The 19,471-nt window shown below is 43.7% G+C and overlaps 2 protein-coding genes across 12 annotated transcripts in view; one reads left to right on the top strand and one right to left on the bottom strand.

Moving 5' to 3' along the window:
- Positions 1-19,471, bottom strand: part of TIMM9 (translocase of inner mitochondrial membrane 9) — a 75,422-nt gene that overhangs the window by 54,652 nt on the left and 1,299 nt on the right. For 2 of the 6 annotated variants that reach the window (XM_070053588.2, XM_070053591.2), the window contains exons 2-5: positions 15,578-15,664; positions 11,916-11,980; positions 11,118-11,213; positions 9,606-10,126 (exon numbers count right to left, since the gene is read on the bottom strand). In XM_070053588.2, coding sequence (XP_069909689.1) covers positions 9,992-10,126; positions 11,118-11,213; positions 11,916-11,954 — 270 coding nt within the window. In that variant the 5' untranslated portion in view covers positions 11,955-11,980; positions 15,578-15,664 and the 3' untranslated portion in view covers positions 9,606-9,991. Of the gene's footprint in view, positions 1-9,605; positions 10,127-11,117; positions 11,214-11,915; positions 11,981-15,577; positions 15,665-18,827; positions 19,003-19,471 lie in introns of those variants that run through there. The other 4 variants (XR_016217755.1, XR_016217754.1, XM_070053589.2 and 1 more) reach the window with 3 other exon arrangements.
- On the top strand, positions 1,869-19,409 carry TOMM20L (translocase of outer mitochondrial membrane 20 like). Of its 6 annotated transcripts, XM_002718315.6 has the most exons (5): positions 1,914-2,188; positions 2,303-2,346; positions 4,556-4,637; positions 8,558-8,700; positions 9,488-9,659. In XM_002718315.6, the coding sequence occupies exons 1-5, from the start codon at positions 2,053-2,055 to the stop codon at positions 9,539-9,541; spliced, it is 459 nt and encodes a 152-aa protein (XP_002718361.3). In that variant the 5' UTR covers positions 1,914-2,052; the 3' UTR covers positions 9,542-9,659. The 6 variants fall into 6 exon arrangements, with proteins under 6 accessions (XP_089165781.1, XP_002718361.3, XP_089165777.1 ...); XM_089309655.1 differs by lacking the exon at positions 9,488-9,659 and adding an exon at positions 19,118-19,409 and having other exon boundaries at positions 1,869-2,346; XM_089309651.1 differs by lacking the exon at positions 9,488-9,659 and adding an exon at positions 16,531-19,409 and having other exon boundaries at positions 1,914-2,346.

Below are 19,471 nucleotides of genomic sequence, written 5' to 3'. Positions count from 1 at the left end.
CCTCTCTGTAAACTCTGCCTTTTTTTTTTTTTTTTTTTTTTGACAGAGTTAGACAGTGAGAGAGAGAGACAGAGACAAAGAGAAAGGTCTTCCTTCGGTTGGTTCACCCTCCAAATTGCCGGAGCTACGCCAATCCGAAGCCAGGAGCCAGGTGCTTCTCCTGGTCTCCCATGCGGGTGCAGGGCCCAAGCACTTGGGCCATCCTCCACTGCACTCCCTGGCCACAGCAGAGAGCTGGCCTGGAAGAGGGGCAACCGGGACAGAATCTGGCGCCCTGACCGGGACTAGAACCTGGTGTGCCAGCGCCGCAAGCAGAGGATTAGCCTAGAGAGCTGTGGTGCCGGCCAACTTTGCCTTTAAAATTCAGAAATACATTAAATAAATAATCATTTTTTAAAAAGGAAGATGGCTCACTTTGTAAAAACCTATAGGGGATCACTGGGGCATGAGCAGGAAACTATTAAAGCTGCCGGAAGAAACTGGGGGATGATGACTAGGATCCTGCCTTGATTTTGGTGATGATTCCATGACATGTGTCGATATCTACCCAACCATATGCTCCAAACGTGTAATTTATTATATTACAGTTACACCTCGCCCTGCACTGGGGACTACTACTAATGCTCTCTCTATTGGAACATCATCAAAGCTTAATGGGAATTCCCTGTCACCAGTCAGTGAGCGTGGTGTCTGAATTTGCGAAGAAGACAGCCGCCTCTCCCTTTCACACTTGCAGGGGAACTTTTTGGTTTTCCTTGCAGTTCTGAGACAACGTCCACCTTGGTAATCTGTTTCCTTCCAGCGGCTGTGACACTTCTCCTATCCGTACAGGGGATTCAGCACGCGGATCCAGATGGCCGGTAACGCTTACTGATCCTGTCCTTTTCCTGTGTTTGCTGTCAGGGTTTGGCAAGGACCAAGTCCTCAGCTGGAAGCCAGAGTATCCTAGGAGAAGCACGCGGTCCCTGAGGAAGCAGTGAGGCCCCGGGGGCCATCAGCCTGCAGAGCAGGGGTGAGCTCCTGGCAATGCACACACCCCTGCAGGCAGTGAAGAGCAGAGAGCAGCTGACCAACCTAATAAAGTAGATGCCATGTAGCTCTTTAGGCCCTTACCCCGCTTACGCCTTCTCTCTATAGAATTCCAAGGGCCAGCATTTGGGTGTTGGGCATGAGTACAGCTAGTACTGGAAAGAGGTGAGCAGCCTGGGTGTTTTGCACTGGGGCCTCTGGCTCTCAGCCCCAGCACAGCAGATTACATTTTATTCTAGGCTGAGCATTATTGCTTCAAAATTCCTTCCTGGGCGGTGGCGCGGCGTAGCGGGGAATGCAGCTGGCATCCCACGCGGGCACCGGGTTGAGTCCCTGCTGCTCCACTGTGGATCCAGCTCGCTGCTAATGCTCCTGGGAAAGCAGTGGAAGATGAACCAAGTGCTTGGGCCCCTGCACCTGCGTGGAAGACCAGGCTGAAGCTGCTGGCCCCCTGGCTTTGGTCTGGCCCAGCCCGGGTACTTGTGGCCATTTGGGAGTGAACCAGTAGATGGAAGATCTCTCTTGATCTTTCTCTCTCTCTCTCCCCTTCTCTCTCTGTATCTTTAACAATAATAATAATAATAATAATAATATTCCTTCCTCTTCCGGCTCCTGATGTCAGGGGCTTAGAGACCTCTGAGGACTGGATCCTTTCAGGTGACAAAGGCCAGGCCGGAGGACGGGCCAGCGGGAGGCGCTGTGCACCAGGGGGTACCCAAAGCTGACCCCTGAATGCTGCAGGTATGGGAAGAGGACGAAGGGAGACCCAAGCGCCCAGATCCCCAGGCACTCAGATCGGCCTGGATGGGTGCCGGGGGCGTTTAGGGCAGGGCCAGGGCTTCTGAATCTGGAGTGCGACAGACCTGGTTCGGACAGCGCTCTGCTACGTGGTGGCTGTGGACCCTCGACTTCCCAGTCCGCTCGCCTCGCGGCCGCGTGGGAGCCCAAGGCCGCGCCGCTGGCCGCCCCTGCCGGCCGGCCGGCCCGCGCCTAACGCTCGGCTCTTGGGGCGCCGGAGGCCGGATGTCCTGCGTCCGCCCGCTGCTGGGCCTCCTGGCTACCCTGGCGGCCTTGGGCGCCGTCGCCTTCCTCGGCTACTGCGTTTACTTCGACCGGAAGCGGCGTGGCGACCCCGCGTTCAAGCGCCGCCTGCGGGACAGTGAGTGCGGCGGCGGCGGACGCGCGGCCGGGCGGCGCCGGGCACTGCGAACCGCGGGCGGGCAGCCGGGAGCGCCTCGGCCCGGGGCCTGCAGCCGGTGCGTTGTGTTTGCAGAAAGAAGAGCCGGACAGCGGAGGGCCGAGGCGCGGGGCGCTCAGGTGACGAGCTTTACCCACACCCAGGTAGCTTCGTAGGTGCAGGTGCCGGCCTCGCCCAGCGCAGGGTCTGCCTTTGATTGAGTTTTGGCTCGCTGCTTTTACCAAAGGAAACACAGGAGGAACAAGTCCGGGCTGGGATAGGGCAGCCGTAAAGTTAACGAAGTGGGAGCAGGTGCACTGCCCACACAGCCTGTGTGCCCTCAGGCCCGTTCTACCCAGAAGCGGGTGCACCCTCATTGTCTGCCCAGACACGGTTGGAGGCGTCGTGTTTAGAGGACAGTTGTAATTATCTTGGCGACTGACCCAGCTTAACTAACTCAGTCCCGAGAGGTGCTGCAGATTCCTGGGTTCTTCTCTGAAATGGCAGGAGCAGTTAAATCCTAACCCGCTTTCAGTGGGCAGGCGGCGCCAGTTTGGAAGCCTCCTAGGCGTGAGGACGGCAGAGATGAGCAACAGAGTAGGAGAAACCCCAACAGGAAGTCTCCCAGGAACCCGAGAAAGCTGGATCCTTCTCAGGGCAGGATTATTACGCGGGGTGTTCCTTTTGTCTGTTGTCCTTACATCTTAAAATCTACTTTGCTCCAGAATTTGCAAGCAATTTGAGCAGGGCGTGGTGGGGATTGCTTGCTGGGCTCCAGGCAAGGCTTTGGATCCCCTGGAAGCTAACTCCCTTACAGTTGGGAGTAAAGGGTGGGCTGGGCTCCCAGGGGCAAGCAAACATATAGTTATATATTTCACAATTACCTTTTACTCCAAAGATTACGTTTTAGCCAGCTATTGTAATAGTTTCCTGACTTATCTCCTTGCCTCTATTCTTGTGCTACATCAAATCCCTTCTGAATGAGAGGTCTGTAAATAGTTAATGGAAAATGGGTATTACAAAAAACTATGCATGGTTTAAAAAAATTTTTTTTTGCACTACAATAAGCCTACCTTTTAATTCTATTTTCCACGAACTTTTGGAGTGTCCCTGTATGTACCTCAGGGTAGCTTCCTACTCTGCAGATTAAAGACCTTTTTGGCAACACAGCCTTCTACCATGGGTGCCTTCTACATTGGCTTTCCTAAGGATGGGATATCATTTATGTGAAGCTCCTAGTCCATAGCTGACCTTCAGTAACTGTAATTATTACTGCTGCCACATTCACCCTATCACAGGCCATGTAAATAACTGAGATCTCTTGGTAATTTGGCATTGAAATGTGGCCTTGCTTATACTTGCTTCATCAAACTTACATCTCAAGTGCTGCCTTTTTCTGAGAAACCTCCCTGGTTCTCCAACCAAATGTAATGTCCCTGTGCTTTGGCCTTCATGACATACTTCTGTGTCACTGACCCTTGGGGATAGGCACAGTGGTCTGTCTCTTACCCTTCCCAGTTCCTCGAGTGTCCTGCCCTAGCTCGTGCTATGAATCTACTGAATGAAACCTGTGGTTGTTCCTGATTATTAGCATACTTGCTGATACAAGCCTGAAAGGTTGAATGGGAAACCATCCCCAAACCTCCAAGCTCATCACATTTTAAAATGAGAATTCTAGGGAAGACAAAAAGTCTTCAGATAAAAAAGACTGAAGTGACTGGAAGTGAAGTTGTTATTTTGGATTAGCGCTTGCCCATTCTACTTTCTACCAGCCGGAGGCATACTATCAGTGATGGTGCCATCTTTTGGCCATGGTCATCTTCGTGATCTGGGCCACAGTAAACGAAGCATCCTCTCAACACTCACCAGCTGCTCTGCCAATCTCCTTCCTTATCCTTTGCCCCTTTCTTTGTAGAAGCCTTAGCGTAACTTCCATCATGCATAGATATCATAACCAACTGACTCTGTAGGCTGAGAAGTCATTGCAGCCAGGTCAACAAGCACTGTTAATACTGCAGGCAAGAAAATAACACAGCCTCCTTTGTTCTATTAATTACAGCAGGATTTCTGACATGTGTACTTATTAAGCCGGGTAAAATACATGGGAATGAGAGCTACTACAAGCATCTCAACCTAACTTGAGTAGACCAGGTATTTTTTTTTAATCATCCATATTAGGAAATTTGTTTAAATATTATAAAGAACAAGGGCATTTGTCATACTTTGGATTTAGAGACCGGGTTCAAGATGTGCTTTTCAAATAAAAGCCATATAATTTTGATCAGTAACCATATAACTTACATTCATTACTCACTGTTAACTATTTTAATTATTTTATGAATCTTTCAGTTGTGGGATACAGCAAAGAATGAAAAATTACAGGAACTTTTTTTGCAAGAGGTACAGATGGGAGAACTTTGGTTATCTAGAGGTAAGAATATAAACATTCTTTACTAAATTATGGTCATTTACATTCACTAAATATTTGCTGATTAGAATTTATATGTCAAATAAGTTAGCGGTGTTAACTAGCATGCTTCAGTTAGACAGACTCTGTCCTAGCATTTTCACTCATCCCTGCCTGAGTTAGTGCACGAGTCTATGTTGCACGTAGTCCTGGAAGAAAGCAGATGGGGAGGCAAACACCTCATTGCCATATAAAGTTCTAGTGCATTTTTCAGATGATTGTTAATCAAAACTTTAAAAAAATTTTAACTGCTTTTAAAATTTTTTTTCTCCTTTTTTTGGATACTTTTTAAAAAAGCATTATTTTAGAAAAAGACTTTTTTTTTTTTTTATTGATAAGTCAGAGTTACATACAGAGAGAGAAACAGAGACAAAGGTGTTCCATCAGCTGGTTCACTCTCCCAGAGAGCTCCATCAGCCAGTGCTGGGCAAGGCCAAAGCCAGGAGCCAAGAGCTTGGTCTCCCTCATGGGTAGCAGGGGCACAAGCAATTGGGCCACCTTCTACTGCTTTTCCCAGGCCATTAGCAGGGAGCTGAATCGGCAGTGGAGCAACCAGGACAAGCTGCCAGTGTTACAGGCCGTGGGCTTTACCCACAATGCCACAACGCTAGCCCCCCTCCCCAACAACATTCTTAACAAAATACTTTTGATAAAATCATTACAAATGCCCATATACTATATTTAATATAGTGATGCCTGTAGGGGCTATCTTAATACAATGGCCATGGACTGTACTTGGATTTGACTTATTCCGGATGGATTTGAAAGTATTTCACAATAAAAGGTTCTATTTTTCAATCTCTGAGTGGATGGAATTCTCTAGGATTTATAAAAAGAGGAATATCCTAGACAACTCATAGCAATGCAAAGATTTTTACCTATTCACTGGCTTAAAACCATTACAAACATCTTGAGTAATGAAAAACATTTGCAGCCATTCAAAGTCATTGCATGTTAATCATAATTGAAGTTTTAATACTTTATTTAGTTCTTGTCTTTGCTTTTAGGTGGAGCAACTTTTTAAATGGACTAAAGATATCTGTTAAATGTTAATGAGAAAATCCATGGAACTGACTTACATGATGCAAACAGGAATGAGTTCACACAAGTACAGGAGTTCATTTGCACAGCTGGCTTCCAAGTTTCCCTAGCAATTCTGTATTCATGGTTTTATGTTCTTAGGCCCCCAAACTGTCTATGTGAGGGGCCTCACAAAATCTGGATTTATACCTAGATAGGGAACCTTCTAGATAAAGGGGTAAATTAAGATAAATAAAATTTTTCAATTTAAAAATTTATTGAATTTGAATAGGATAAATGTGAGGAAGAAAATTCTGAAATATAAATCAAAAGAAAAAATAAAATACTTTATCACATTTCATTCCTATTCATATTAACAAGTATCATGTGATAAATTTAGATTTAGTGGTAGATAAATTACAAATATTTAAATCATTAGAACAAAAATTATAAAATTGGGATTTTACCTCTTTTTAAAAGGGATATCATTTTTCAGTGAACCCTTAAATCTCTTAAGGGCTATATACTTCTAAACTTTATCATAGAGTTCTCAATCTTGGCCACCTAATTTTTTTAAGGTTTACTTATTTATCTGAAAGAGTTAGAGAGATTGAGACAGAAAGATCTTCCATCTGATAATTCACTCTCCAGAAGGCTGTAAAGACCAGGGTTGGGCCAGGCTGAATCCAGGAGCTTCCTCTGGGTCTCCCATGTGGCTGGCAGGGGTCCAAGCACTTGGACCATCCTCTGCTGATTTTTCCAAGGCTATTAGCAGGGAGCCTGATGGGTAGTGGAGCAGCTTGAATACAAACCGTGTCCATATAGGATTCCCGTGTTGCAGGCAGTGGTTTTACCCACTATGTTGCAAAGCCAGCCCCACTGCCTATTCTTTAAATCTCCATGAAACAAACAAACTCTCAACAAACCAATTACACAAGAATCTCTAGTGGTGGGATACAGGCATCAGTATTTTTTTAAATTTCCCAAGCTTGCCAGAGTTTAAATCCAACGCAGAGACCAGTGTTCTAATGTGGTAATTTTCACCCAGTTTTCTGTAATCTTTTCAGCCCTCTCCATTCCTCTCTGCTACTACTCCTCATTTTTATTACTTTGCTTTCAGAACAAAGTTCTGTACCCACCTTAACTGTGGTCATTTCTGTATGGGAGCTGGTACGAATGAGCTTATCAGCCGATTGACTTAACTAACCACGTTGATTGCATTTGTATTGTTAGCACCATCAAGCTCGAGAGCAGGCATTTTTTCCCTTTAAAAAGTTCCACAGAATCAAAGTATTCTGACTTACTGTATTACCTACATAAAGCTGTTAATATTGCTAAAAGTAAATTTTTGTGAAATATTAGCATAGTATTTCATGAAAGAAACATCTTAAATAGGTAAGAAAACTATTACTAAAAACTCAGCAGTGAAAATCTCTTAAGAATACAAAAGTAGGTGTCGGCCAGCGCCATGGCTCACTAGGCTAATCCTCCGCCTTGCGGTGCTGGCACACCAGGTTCTAGTCCTGGTTGCCCCTCTTCCAGTCCAGTTCTCTGCTGTGGCCCAGGAGTGCAGTGGAGGATGGCCCAGATCCTTGGGCCCTGCACCCCATGGGAGACCAGGAGGAAGCACCTGGCTCCTGGCTTCGGATCAGCATAGCTCCGGCCATGGCAGCCATTTTGGGGGTGAACCAACGGAAGGAAGACCTTTCTCTCTTTCTCTTACTGTCTAACTCTACCTGTCAAAAAAAAAAAAAAAAAAGTAGGTATCTTTAATAAGACTCTAATATTATATTTAGCTGTAGTAAATTAACTTTCATTTCTGGCTTAGTTATATTACATGTGTCAAAGTTCACCTACCACGTTAATGTAAGACCTGAAGACAGGTATACACTCTCTGGTCTACGCTGGCATTAATCACCCTTGAAACCTTAAATCACTTCATTGATCTCTGCCCCAGATTCCTAAAAGTAAAATAAGGAAGTGAAACTGTCATTCCATGTTCTCACTCAGTCAGAAACCCTGAGTAATTTCTACTCTCAGCTAATTTTGATTCTTTGCTGCTGTACAGGCCAATCATCCTAAAACTCACTTTAAAATTTTACTTAGAAATTCAGGGGCCAGTGTTGTGGCATCTTAAGCTGCTGCAGCCTGCAGTGCCAGCATCCCACATGGGTGCCAGTCGGAATCCTCCCTGCTAATGCTTCTGGGAAAGCAGCAGAGGATGGCCCAAGCGCTTGGGCCTGTGCACTCATATGGGTGATTTGGACGAAGCTGCTGGCTCCTGGCTTTGGCCTGGCCCAACCCTGGCTGTTGCAGCTGTTTGGGTAGTGAACCAGCAGATGGAAGATCTCTCTAACTCTGCCTTTCAAATAAATAAAATAAATCCTGAAAAAAAATTGAATTTAATTAAGTGTATTTTTTCCTATGGATATGTAATTCATGTTACACTAAATGTTGTTTCAACTCTTTGATAATGGAATTTATTTTTAAGAAGTTGAATGTAGCCAGAACATCAAACATTTCATCTATATTTCACCAACTGCACACACAAACTCTCTTAAATTACTAAAAGCACACCACATTAAAATTAAGAAAGCCCCTCAGGACCCCTCCCCAGTGTACTAGGTGCAGGGCTAACCATCTGCAGTACAAGAGTGCACGTCTACACGCGCTGTGGCATTCAGACTGCAGCTTCCCCATCCCACATTAGTGCTCTACACCGCTCACGAGACTCGTCTACATGGTCTTGTTTGATACGGTTTTCAGCGTCTTATTTTTAATGCTTGTTGCCTTCCTGGTAATTTATAGAATCCTTACTTTAAAGAACTTTAAAATTGTGCTTAACACCTATCGATCTGTTTCAGGAGAGCACAGAATGGGAGTTGAACATCTCAGTAACGCCCTCTTACTGTGTGGGCAACCCCGGGAACTCCTGAAGGTTTTCAAATACACGCTCCCTCCCAAGGTATTTGAGATGCTGTTGCACAGAGTTCCCCTTATTTGCCAGGTAAGTACATTATTTAATCACCTTTGCAAACTGTACACAGTAAATGACCCTATGGGGCTTAATTATATAGAAATAGCAAAGGATGTGTGGCAGTTGCCCAAACTTTTGAGGAAAATCTCTGAATTTTTGGTGCTCTTCTTGCTTCAAGTGAAGCAAATCTATTTCTTGTTTCTTTGACTATAATGATTGTATGTTTTGTTAAATATTGTACATGCTTCAACATTTCAACTTCATGCAGATTGATAACTACTTTCCATTAATGTGATAAAACAATAAGTACTTTGATAAATTCAAACATAGGCTAATTACTGTTCTGTTACAACAAGTTTCTATTGGCATCAAATGAAGTCCATGTGTAAGTCAATTTATTACTAGCTTATTCATTTACGTTTATCAGACCGCTTGCTATACTTAATACATCAACTAGAATTTCCTACAAATGCTTGGGTTTCTTTCAGAATTTATTAGCCATAAGATAGTACTTTAGCTTTGGTTCACTTTGTGGTCACATGTTATGGCTGAGACTGAACTGTATACTGTTGGTCATACTTGGACTCATTCATGTTAGATTTTCAGCCTCTGAACCAAACACAACAGCACAGGTGCTACTAGAGTGTAATGGTCAATTATTGGACATTCCAAAGCTAGTGCTAGATGGGATATGTCCTGAAGATATAAAACCTAAGTAGATGAGAATGTATAACGTCCACCCTGACTCAAGAGGGGAGCAAGAAAAGGATTGTAAATTGCAATGATCAACAAGTTAACTGTTTTGTGTATTTACCAGCAATTTGAGGCAGACATGAATGAACAGGAATACTTGGAGGATGTTCGTGATTGAAAAACATTCACCGTATCCACAGTCCAGTCAGAATACCATGTACTCTTGTAGCATAAACAACTGCTCAGTGATATTTCCATTTATTTCACTTTTAGCAATAAATTTTTTTTATCTTTTACATGATTGAACACATATTTTACTTTAAAATTAACAGTCACAATTGAAGAAACAATGGTTTATTTTTCTAGTCAAGTGACCAAGCTGCTGAATTGTAAGGCCTCAACAAAATGTTGCATCTTGTTATTTTCACTGAACAATAAGACCTTCTATTTCAGTTACTCCTGGTGAACAGCAATCTTTGTTTCTCCAGTGGTTTTCATCTGCTAGACAGCCATGATGGATGGTTTGTCATGGCTCCTACTGCGTTCAGGGATTCTATCAGATGAATCCCGTTCTCAGGGCAACACCTGCTGGCCATCTTTCTCGGCAAGTCCGTCCTTCGGGACTTCCCTATCGTGGTTGCCCAAGGAGTCCTGCTTTGGCTGCCAGTGCTTCATTCTGCTGAATATGATATTCCTGAAATCTCATGGATATTCTCTGTGTCATTTTTAAATATTTCTGTAAACAATGTTCTGAACAGGTAGTCTAAAAGTAAAAAGGAAAAATCCAAAAGGCAACATAAAAATGTAGTTTTTAAAAATTCACATATTCTAAAAGAAGAGCATAGGTGCTTTGCCTTTTTTTTTTTTTTTTTGGAGTATATCTGAGAATTAAATCAGTTCTAAGTGGCCACTGCTTTCATTTGTTGATAATTTCATCAACTGAAAAGAATCGATACTGAATGTCCTTAGTTTTTAGGCACTAAGAACAATGCTAAGTCCCTGCCTTCAAGAAGCTTCTAGTCTGGATTTTCCATAAGTCTGTGTCAGTATAAAGTGACAATCCGTATGCCTATCCCTTTATTTAGACTGTTAAGATGTAAACACAGCAACAAATGCATTTTTTTAAATGAAAACTCCATTCTCAACACTTTTAACTTAATTCTCAATCTTTTACTTTCTAACAATATTAAACTTAGCATCTTTCCTAAACTTTGTCAATTATCTAACAAGTACTTACTGATTATTGGTTATATGTTAAGTTTTTGGTATTAATGTTTATCAACATCTTTCTATGGAAGAATTTTATATCATTTTGAGTAAAATTGGGTGAGAACACTTAAAGACTGCTAATAGGACTGTGTTTTCAGAGTCTAGTTACACAACACAAGCCACCAAATTCACATTCTGCTTTTTTCAAAGTCAACCCAAGTTTTCTGGGCCACACACAGAAAGGCTGTGTCAAGTTTCTCTGACGAGGCCATCATGACTGGAAGTTACTAAGAATGTTCGCCATGAAACAGTAACCCAGAACCCCAGGCATCTTCCCTTAAAATGTCTACCTCAGTACAATGGAACTGTCAAATCTGGCACTGTTAAACTCAGTGCCATGGGTCCTTGGTCATTTCAGCTGTCAAGCACTGGAACTTAAAAGGTAGCCACATTCCTGTAGTAAGTAGGAATCTGTGACACGTTCAGGGATATCCTATTGTTTAGGACAAGTTTAGCAAGTTTTTAGTGAGCAACACTTTTCATACCTCTTCCGGCTTTACTTCTCTTGTTGTGAAATCTTTAACGCAGTCCAAAAAGCAGGTTTCTGTGAGTTTATTGTAGGTTCCGAGAAATTCTTTAAACTACAAACAAACCAGAAGGTTTTTTTGATATTTGGTTCTTAGAACAAAAACGGTTTGAAACTTAAATTACTGATGTTTTATAGTAAGACAAAATACCCTATAATGACAAATTATTTTACTAACAAATACAACCTACAAAATATAGTCTTCTTCTTCTTCTTTTTGACAGGCAGAGTGGATAGTGAGAGAGAGAGACAGGGAGAAAGGTCTTCCTTTTGCCGTTGGTTCACCCTCCAATGGCTGCCGCGGCCAGCGCGCTGCGGCCGGCGCACCGCGCTGATCCAATGGCAGGAGCCAGGTGCTTCTCCTGGTCTCCCATACGGGTGCAGGACCCAAGGACTTGGGCCATCCTCCCCTGCACCCCCGGGCCACATCAGAGAGCTGGCCTGGAAGAGGGGCAACCAGGACAGAATCGGCGCCCTGACCGGGACTAGAACCCGGTGTGCCAGCGCCGCAAGGCGGAGGATTAGCCTATTGAGCCGCGGCGCCGACCAAAAATATAGTCTTCTAGTTGAATATTTTTTCCTGATTATTAGCCAACTGAAAAATACATATGCTTCATATCACTTAATGTCCACTTTTTGGAAATGGAATATAAACATTTAATGAACATTTATTTTCCAAGATCACCAACTGACATGGTTGCATTTAGAAGTGTATAACTTTTTTGATAAATCCTTTCCCTTTATTTTAACACCTTACCTGTTTTATCTGATCAGATTCTGGTATTTGTCCAGCCATAGTCTTTTCGTATGTTTTTTAATCACCTGATTAAAAAAAAAGCTTGTCAATTTGTATATGTTTACAGGCTACCTGAAGAGTGAGATAATCACTGCTCATATTTATACATCTCTAACTGTAATTACAGGCCACCCCAATCTCAGGGATTATTAGGGACCACAGGACCTTATCATTTAAAATTAGATTTCCTAAGTAGGAGACTCAGAGGCCCTATCTCTATGTCCAGTTTCAAGGCAGTATGCTCTATTGTCTTACAAAGACACTTGTTAAAGCCCCATTCTTGGTAAGGTTGGAAGAGAATCCAAACAATCTCTGGTATCTTCCTAAAATAATTTCAGTTAATTAGGTTGCTACAAATAATTCTTTTACATTTTTAATGACTTCTAAGTAAATGCAAAGGTTCTACTAATTGTTAACAGCATTCACTTACAAATCAACAATGCTTATGAAAGATACTTAAGAGTTCTAAAAAAACTCTAAAAAAAGTTATGGGAGTTAAATATTCTACAGTTCAAACAGGGCAATCAGACTGCTCAGAAACTAGTGAACATAAGACAAATCAAAGTCTTTCTGGATTACTGAGATTTTTACATATCTTAAATGTAGGACTTGGATACTGAGATTTTTACATATCTTAAATGTAGGACTTGGATGCAGTTAATCTAGACATATGGATTATCACATACATGATAATCACATTGTTTACACTACCTTAGTCCTAAAAAAGATTGAACATCTCATATAAAAATATTTTATAAATAAAGCTGCTTCAAATGGAAATGAAACAGTATGTAAAGGAAACAGTAATCAGGGACAGTGTAGGCTGACATATATGTTATGCTTCATATTTAGTTTTGAGTTCCCTGATAACATAAGATCAACTGAGTGTGTACATTCATTTTGTACTTAATGAGGCTGTGAAAAGCATGAAGTTTTTATGAAGCTTACAGGGAGTTGAAAATAAGTAGGGAATTCAGGTTTAGGCCCAAATGTATGTCACAGAAAACATTTTAAACAGTAGCTACTGTTCTGGCAAACACCACAGGAAAAGAAAATGGTGGCCTTTATCCTTATCCACACCAGCTTAGTCCAAGTGGTGAGCCCAGATCTCCATCCTGAGGTCTGTAACTAGGTGTCCAACACACGCAGCAGTGTGGTGACGGAGAAGGCCAGAGAGGGAGCAGGAGATGGTCGTCCCTGTCAGGCAGCCGCAAGAGCCCCATGTCCACTTGGTGGCAACCACAAGGGGAGGAGCCTGGCATCCAACTCAAGCAGCAGGAACGAGGAGCTTCTCTCCCTTTCCTCCAAGCACCGAAGGAGGCCCAGCTGAGACTCAGAAGCTGTGCTGCCCTCCTGAGGGGTTCAGGGAAGCCAGGTGAAAAGCAGAGAGCCACTCAGCCCCTCCCAGCCAGGGAGTTATCAGTGGAGGTCTGCTGAGGAGCCAGAACTCCCACCCATGTTCAGATAGCACGGCGCTTCCTGCCGCCTCTCCAGCCTCACAGGGTAGAACCTGGGCTACCTCCGCCAGAGGTGAGACGCCACTCTACACCCCTGCCCCCACCATCTTCTGATGGAGTCAGCTAGAAAAGAAGGTTTAAATAGAATCTAGAACCTTATAATCTCCTAACAAGATACACAAAATGTCCAGGTTACAATTAAAAAAAAAAAAAACACTCATACCCTGAACTAGGAAGATTTCAAACTGAATGGAAAAAAAAAAAAAAAAGGCCATCAGTAGGTACACAACATTGGGCCTAAGTGTGAGGATGCTCTGACAAGGGATTAAACGGCTCAGTGAGTTCATCGTGAACACAGTTGAAACAACGAAATAAAGTCTCAGGAAAGAAATACAAGACATTAAGAACTAAATGAAAATTTTAAGAAGTAAAAAATATAATAACCAAAATAAACTCAATGGATAAAAACAGCAGAATGGAGAGGACTAAGGAATTAGTGAATTGGAAGACTGGAAACAGGATTATTCAAATTGAATAAGAGGGAAAAATGGAATAAAAAAATTAACAGAACTATGTAGGACTGTAACGAGCTAATATTTGTGGCATTGGAGTCCTGGAAAAAGAGGGAAAATAATCTGGAAATAAATCAGATATTCTTCAGTGGGCAAACGGTTTAACAAACCCGCATATTTATTTTTACCATGGAATACTAATCAGCAATAATAAGGATGAGTTACTGGTACTTGCAACAGCCTGAAAAATGATGAATGAAAAAAGCTTGCATACTGTATGATCCCACTTACCATTTTTAAAACGACAGAAACAGAACTGGAGAACATATTAGTGGTTGCCAGGGGTTAGGGATGAGGTCGGGGTAGAAGGGAATAAAAAGGCAACGAGATCATGTACTTGAAGTGTTCTGATATTAACTATACCGGTATCTTGTATGTGACATTGCACTCTAGCTTTGTAAGATGTTTCCATAGAGGAAAACTGGGTAAAGGGCACAAGGGGTCTGTTATGAATTTTTTTATAATTGTATGTGAATTTTTAATCTCAAAAAAGGTTAATTAAAAAAATGAGGTTGTATAGTTTTTTCATCCTTGCCAAGAACGAGATGCAAGGGCCAGCACCAGCACTAGCACTGGGGCACAGTGGGTTAGGCTGCTGTCTGCAGAGCCAGCATCCCATATAGGTGCTGGTTAAGAGTCCCAGATGCTCTACTTCCAATCCAGCTCCCTGTTAATGTGCCTGGGAAAGCAGCAAAGGCTGGCCTCATGCTTGGGCCCCTGCACCCATGTAGGAAATCAGAAAGAAGCTCCTGGCTTCAGACAGGCCCAGCTCCAGCTGTTACGGCCATCTGGGGAGTGAACCAGCATATGGAAGATCCATCTCTCCCTCCCCCTGCCTCTCCTCTCCTCTCTGTAATTCTGATTTATAAATAAATAAGTCTTAAAAAAAAAAAAAAAAGATGCAGCAGCTGGCATTGTGATGTAGCAGTATCCTGCTGCTTACAGGGCTGGCCTCCCACTCTGGAGTGCCGGTTCATGTCCCAGCGGCTCCACCTGTGATCCAGCTTCTTACTAATGTGCCTGTGAAGGCAGAAATTGTCCACCTGCTTGGGCCCCTGCCATCCATGTGGCAGACCGGGATGGACTTCTGGCTCCTGTGGCAGACTTCTGGGGAATGCATCAAGGATGGAAGACCTTTTTCTCTCTCTGTGGCTCTGTCTTTTTTTTTTTTTTGGGGGGGGGGGGAGTACAAGTTGCAGCATGGTAAATATTGTTAGCAAGACTCCCAAACTGGAGTTCTTTTGGATTCCCACTCAAAAAACATTCTGAAAAGATCTAGTAAATGGTATGAAAAATTTCATGGAAGTATTAGTACAATAGGATACAATAGTATCCTATTGTTCTGTAGGAACTTAAAAAAAAAAAAAGGGCAATAAAATAGGCAAGAAACCAGGTTTACCAAGAGGTTTTTACCTGAAAGTACAAGAGGTCATCCACTAGACCCTGAACTTTCTGAACTGTTGAACCAGGAAAGAACACTCACTGAACTTCAGAAAGAAACAACAAACTACACTTTTATATCTCACACCGAAAATGAAAACATAGCCGACTTCCTTAATAGTAAAGAAGATCTTATCAGTCATTAAGCTCAAACCTTTTCTGATGCATGAGTTTCCTCTCTGTTCTGGAAAAGCAGCGGTCCAACCTGTCTGAACGTCTCCAGAGAGGCCCGATTTCGTGCCTGAAAATGAGAGTGTGGTAATAATATGACTGAAGCCCTGTCAATTTCTAATAGTTTTTTATTCATTTATTAATATTTATTTTATTTATTTGAAAGGCAGAGTTACAGAGCAGATATCTTGCATCCACTGGTTCACTCCCCAAATGACTGCGTTGACCAGGGCTGAGTTAGGCTGGAGGCTGGAGGCTGGAGCCAGGAGCTCATCCTGGTCTCCCATGTGGGCGCTGGGGCCTAAGCACTTGGCCGGCCTCCACTGCTTTCCCAGGCACATTAGCAGAGAGCTGGATCAGAGGTGGAGCAACCAGGACTCAAACCAGCACCCCTATGGGATGCCGGAGTCACAGGCAGCGGCTTTACCCACTATGCCACAATGCTGGCCTCTCTAATATTATTTTTGATGAAACCCAAACTTCTGTTGACTAAATCATTAAAAGCCCTTCCTTTTTAATAAGTGAAAACTGATTTTCTCAATTTTGAGGTTACAATTCTTTAGCATTTTTTAAAAAATTAATATTATGCTATCCTTAATTTTCTACATAATAAGTATATATAACACTTCTCTTATGATTACTCTACTAATCCAGGGAAGATGGCTCAGAAATATTAAGAAACATGTTTATGTGAGTTACTTACACAGGCAGTAAATGGGACAACTGGGGCTTAACTAAGATGTTCAATTTCAAAATCCAATACTTTCCCCATCTCACCCTAAGATATATAAAATGCTTCTAATAAGGTATTGAGAAGAATAGCATGTACTTAAAAATAACACATAAGCTTGTTTGACCTTTTTCCCATCAACCCCAACACTTTCTTGTTTTTGCTCTCTACTCTTGTATTTTCTTTTTATTTTATTTTTTTGACAGGCAGAGTGGACAGAGGGAGAGAAAGGTCTTCCTTTTTCCATTGGTTCACCCTCCAATGGCCGCTGCGGCCAGCGTACCGCGCTGATCCGAAGCCAGGAGCCAGGTGCTTATCCTGGTCTCCCATGCAGGTGCAGGACCCAAGGAGTTGGGCCATCCTCCTCTGCACTCCCGGGCCACAGCAGATGCTCGCATTAACGAAGTCTCTCTTCTTCAATGCACCTGGTTCCTTCCCTAAATTAATTTTCTTCTCAGATTGGAAATTCAGTTACTAGAAGAGCAGAAGAGCAAACTAATTAGGCTCCTGAAGAAAATTAATTCACAGGGCCGGCACTGTGGCAGCGTAAGTTAAGCCGCCGCCTGCGCTGCCAGCACCCCAGTTGAGCACCAGTTCCAGTATCAGCTGCTCCACTTCCAAGCAGCTCCCTGCTCAAGTGTCTGGAAAAACAAGGGAAGATGGCTCAAGTGCTTGGGCCCTGCACCCACATGCGAGACCTGGATGAAGTTACAAGCTCCTGTCTTAGGTCTGGCCACGCCCCATTCAGTGTGGACATTTGGGGACCAGTGGATGGAAGATCTCCCTCTCTCTGTAACTTTGCCTTTCAAAATAAATCAGAAAGAAAGAAGGAAAGAAAGGAAGGAAGGAAGCGAAAACTAATTCAGGTGGACATCATCAGAAAGAAAATTTCCAGAAGCTGGAAAAAATAAACAAGGACACAGTGGGAGCTACCCTCCAGTTGTGTATTAGAATCACACGCGGATTTGGACCAACTCTGAAGCCAGACGCTAATTCTGCTCACACGTGTCTACAATCTGTGATTGTTCTAACATCCTGACACCATCACTCTAATTTCTCCTGGTCCCTCAGCACTGGTGATGTGCGATGCAAGCAAAGATGAAGACGTGACTGAGTGATGGATTAACTGTTGGGGAACAGGCTTATGGTCTCAAAGCATCATACCACACAAGGAAAATTGTCCCTTTACATCAGAAAGGCCTGACAGTCACTATCTTAGCATCACCAACACCGGGTCCCCACATGAGGTGTATCCTGGTGGGGCACAGTAAGACACACAGCATCACCCAAGTGGTATTCTGGCCAAAAGTGTTTGATTTGACTCCGATCATGAGGGAGTAATCAGGAAAACCCACAAAGTGGGACAATTTGTAATCCCTTTAAAACTGTCAGTTACAAAGAAAAGGGGTTGAAGGCTGATCTGGACTAAGAAACTAAACAGTTACAACTGGATCCTGAACCAAAATGGGGTATTTGGGAAGAAAATACTTTTGGGATAATTGGGAAATGTGAATATGGTGCCTTAAGTTGGCAGCCTTATTCAGGCCATATAGCAGAATTAAGAACGTACGTGCTGGAGCCAGTGCTGTGGCACAGCAGCTAAGCCTCCACCTGTGGCGCCAGCACCCCTTATGGGTGCTGGTCCAGCCCTCTGCTGATGTGCCTGGGGAAGCGGCAGAAGATGGCCCAGGTATTTGGGCCACTGCACCCACGAGGGAGACCAGGAAAAAGCTCCTGGCTTCCTCTTGGCCCAGCCCCAGCAGTTGCAGCCATCTGGAGAGTGAACCAGCAAATGGTAGATCTCTCTCTCTGTAACTCTGCCTTGCAAACCAACCAACAAATAAATAAGGAGCTGGCGCTGTGTTGCAGTGGGTTAAGCTGCAGTCTGCAACACTGGCATCCCATGTGGGTAACTGATTGGAGTCCTGGCTGTTCCACTTCCGATCCAGCTCCCTGCTAATGGCCAGGGAAAAACCGTGGAAGATGGTCCCAGTGTTTGGGCCCTTGCCACCCATGTGGCAGACCCAGATGAAGCTTCCGGGCCCTGGCTTCAGCCTGGCCCAACCCTGGCCATTTTGGTCATCTGGGGAGTGAACCAGGAAATGGACGCTCTGTCTCTCCTTCTCTGTAGCTCTTTCAAACAGATCAATCGTTAAGAAAAAAAAAAAAGGACATGCAGAAGAATTAGGGTTAAAGTTAAAGCTCATGATGCCTCCAACTTACTTGCAAAAAATTCAGCAGAAAACGTGTATGTATATGTAGAAAGTGGAAGAGAGAAAGAAAATACAGCTTAAAAAATGTTAACAAAAGAAAGATGACTGAAGAAAAACGTTGTGAACCAGTTTCCAGCCCAGGGCTCTCAGTGTCATTTATCTGACAGGCCAGTGTCTAAATGGATCCAGCTGACTTGTGGGATCAGTGTAGCTTAACAGGACTCTACCACAGGGCCCTTCTCCGTAGCTCATCTGCAGCAGGTGTAGGAGTCATGACAGCCCTGACTCACCTTCTTGTTGGCCAGAGCAAAAGGTACTCTGGAAAGACTACAGCCGGCTGCTTTCGGGCTGAAGGGCTGAGCCCAGGAGCACTGGGCCAGGAGCTCCACGACTCCACTTGAGTCTGACAACACTCAACACTCGTGTGAGATCCAAACGATGTATCCAAGTCGGTTCAACGAGTACCTATACTCGGACGTCGGATACTAGAGGGGAAAGGTCACCGTTCCTGCCACATCTGTTTCACCTCTAAGGTTTCCTGCAGCTGTGACACTGTCGTCATATTTAAATATTCATATAGGGCCAGCGCTGTGGCACAGTGGTTAAAGCCCCGGCCTGCAGTGCCCGCATCCTCTATGGGCTCCGGTTCCTATCCAGCTCCCTGCTGGTGCACCTGGGAGAGCAGAAGATGGCCCAAGTCCTTGGGCCCCCGCATCCACGTGGGAGACCCAGAAGAAGCTCCTGGCTCCGGATCGGCGCAGCACCAGCCGTTGTGGCCACCTGAGGCGTGAACCGGCGGATGGAGGACCTCTCTCTCTATAACTCTCAAATAAAATAAGCCTTTAAAAAATAAACACTCATAAAAAAGCTTACACAATCTGAGTCTCCATTGTTAAATGGAGAAAAAGTTGCTGAAATTTAAAAAATGTGAGAA

Source organism: Oryctolagus cuniculus, chromosome 12, assembly GCF_051225735.1.
Source record: "Oryctolagus cuniculus isolate XC-2025 breed Fujian yellow rabbit chromosome 12, ASM5122573v1, whole genome shotgun sequence".
NCBI lineage: Eukaryota > Metazoa > Chordata > Mammalia > Lagomorpha > Leporidae > Oryctolagus > Oryctolagus cuniculus.
The sequence above is the reverse complement of the archived record's forward strand: the minus strand, read 5'-3'. Positions and strand labels throughout refer to the sequence as shown.

Bases quoted from the DNA above. Each gene is read 5' to 3' on its own strand.
- TOMM20L (XM_089309655.1), top strand. From the start codon at position 2,053: ATGTCCTGCGTCCGCCCGCTGCTGGGCCTCCTGGCTACCCTGGCGGCC. The intron at 4,638-8,557 runs GTAAGAATATAA...GATCTGTTTCAG, and splicing joins AGAACTTTGGTTATCTAGAG to GAGAGCACAGAATGGGAGTT. The intron at 8,701-19,117 runs GTAAGTACATTA...ATATTCATATAG, and splicing joins GAGTTCCCCTTATTTGCCAG to GGCCAGCGCTGTGGCACAGT.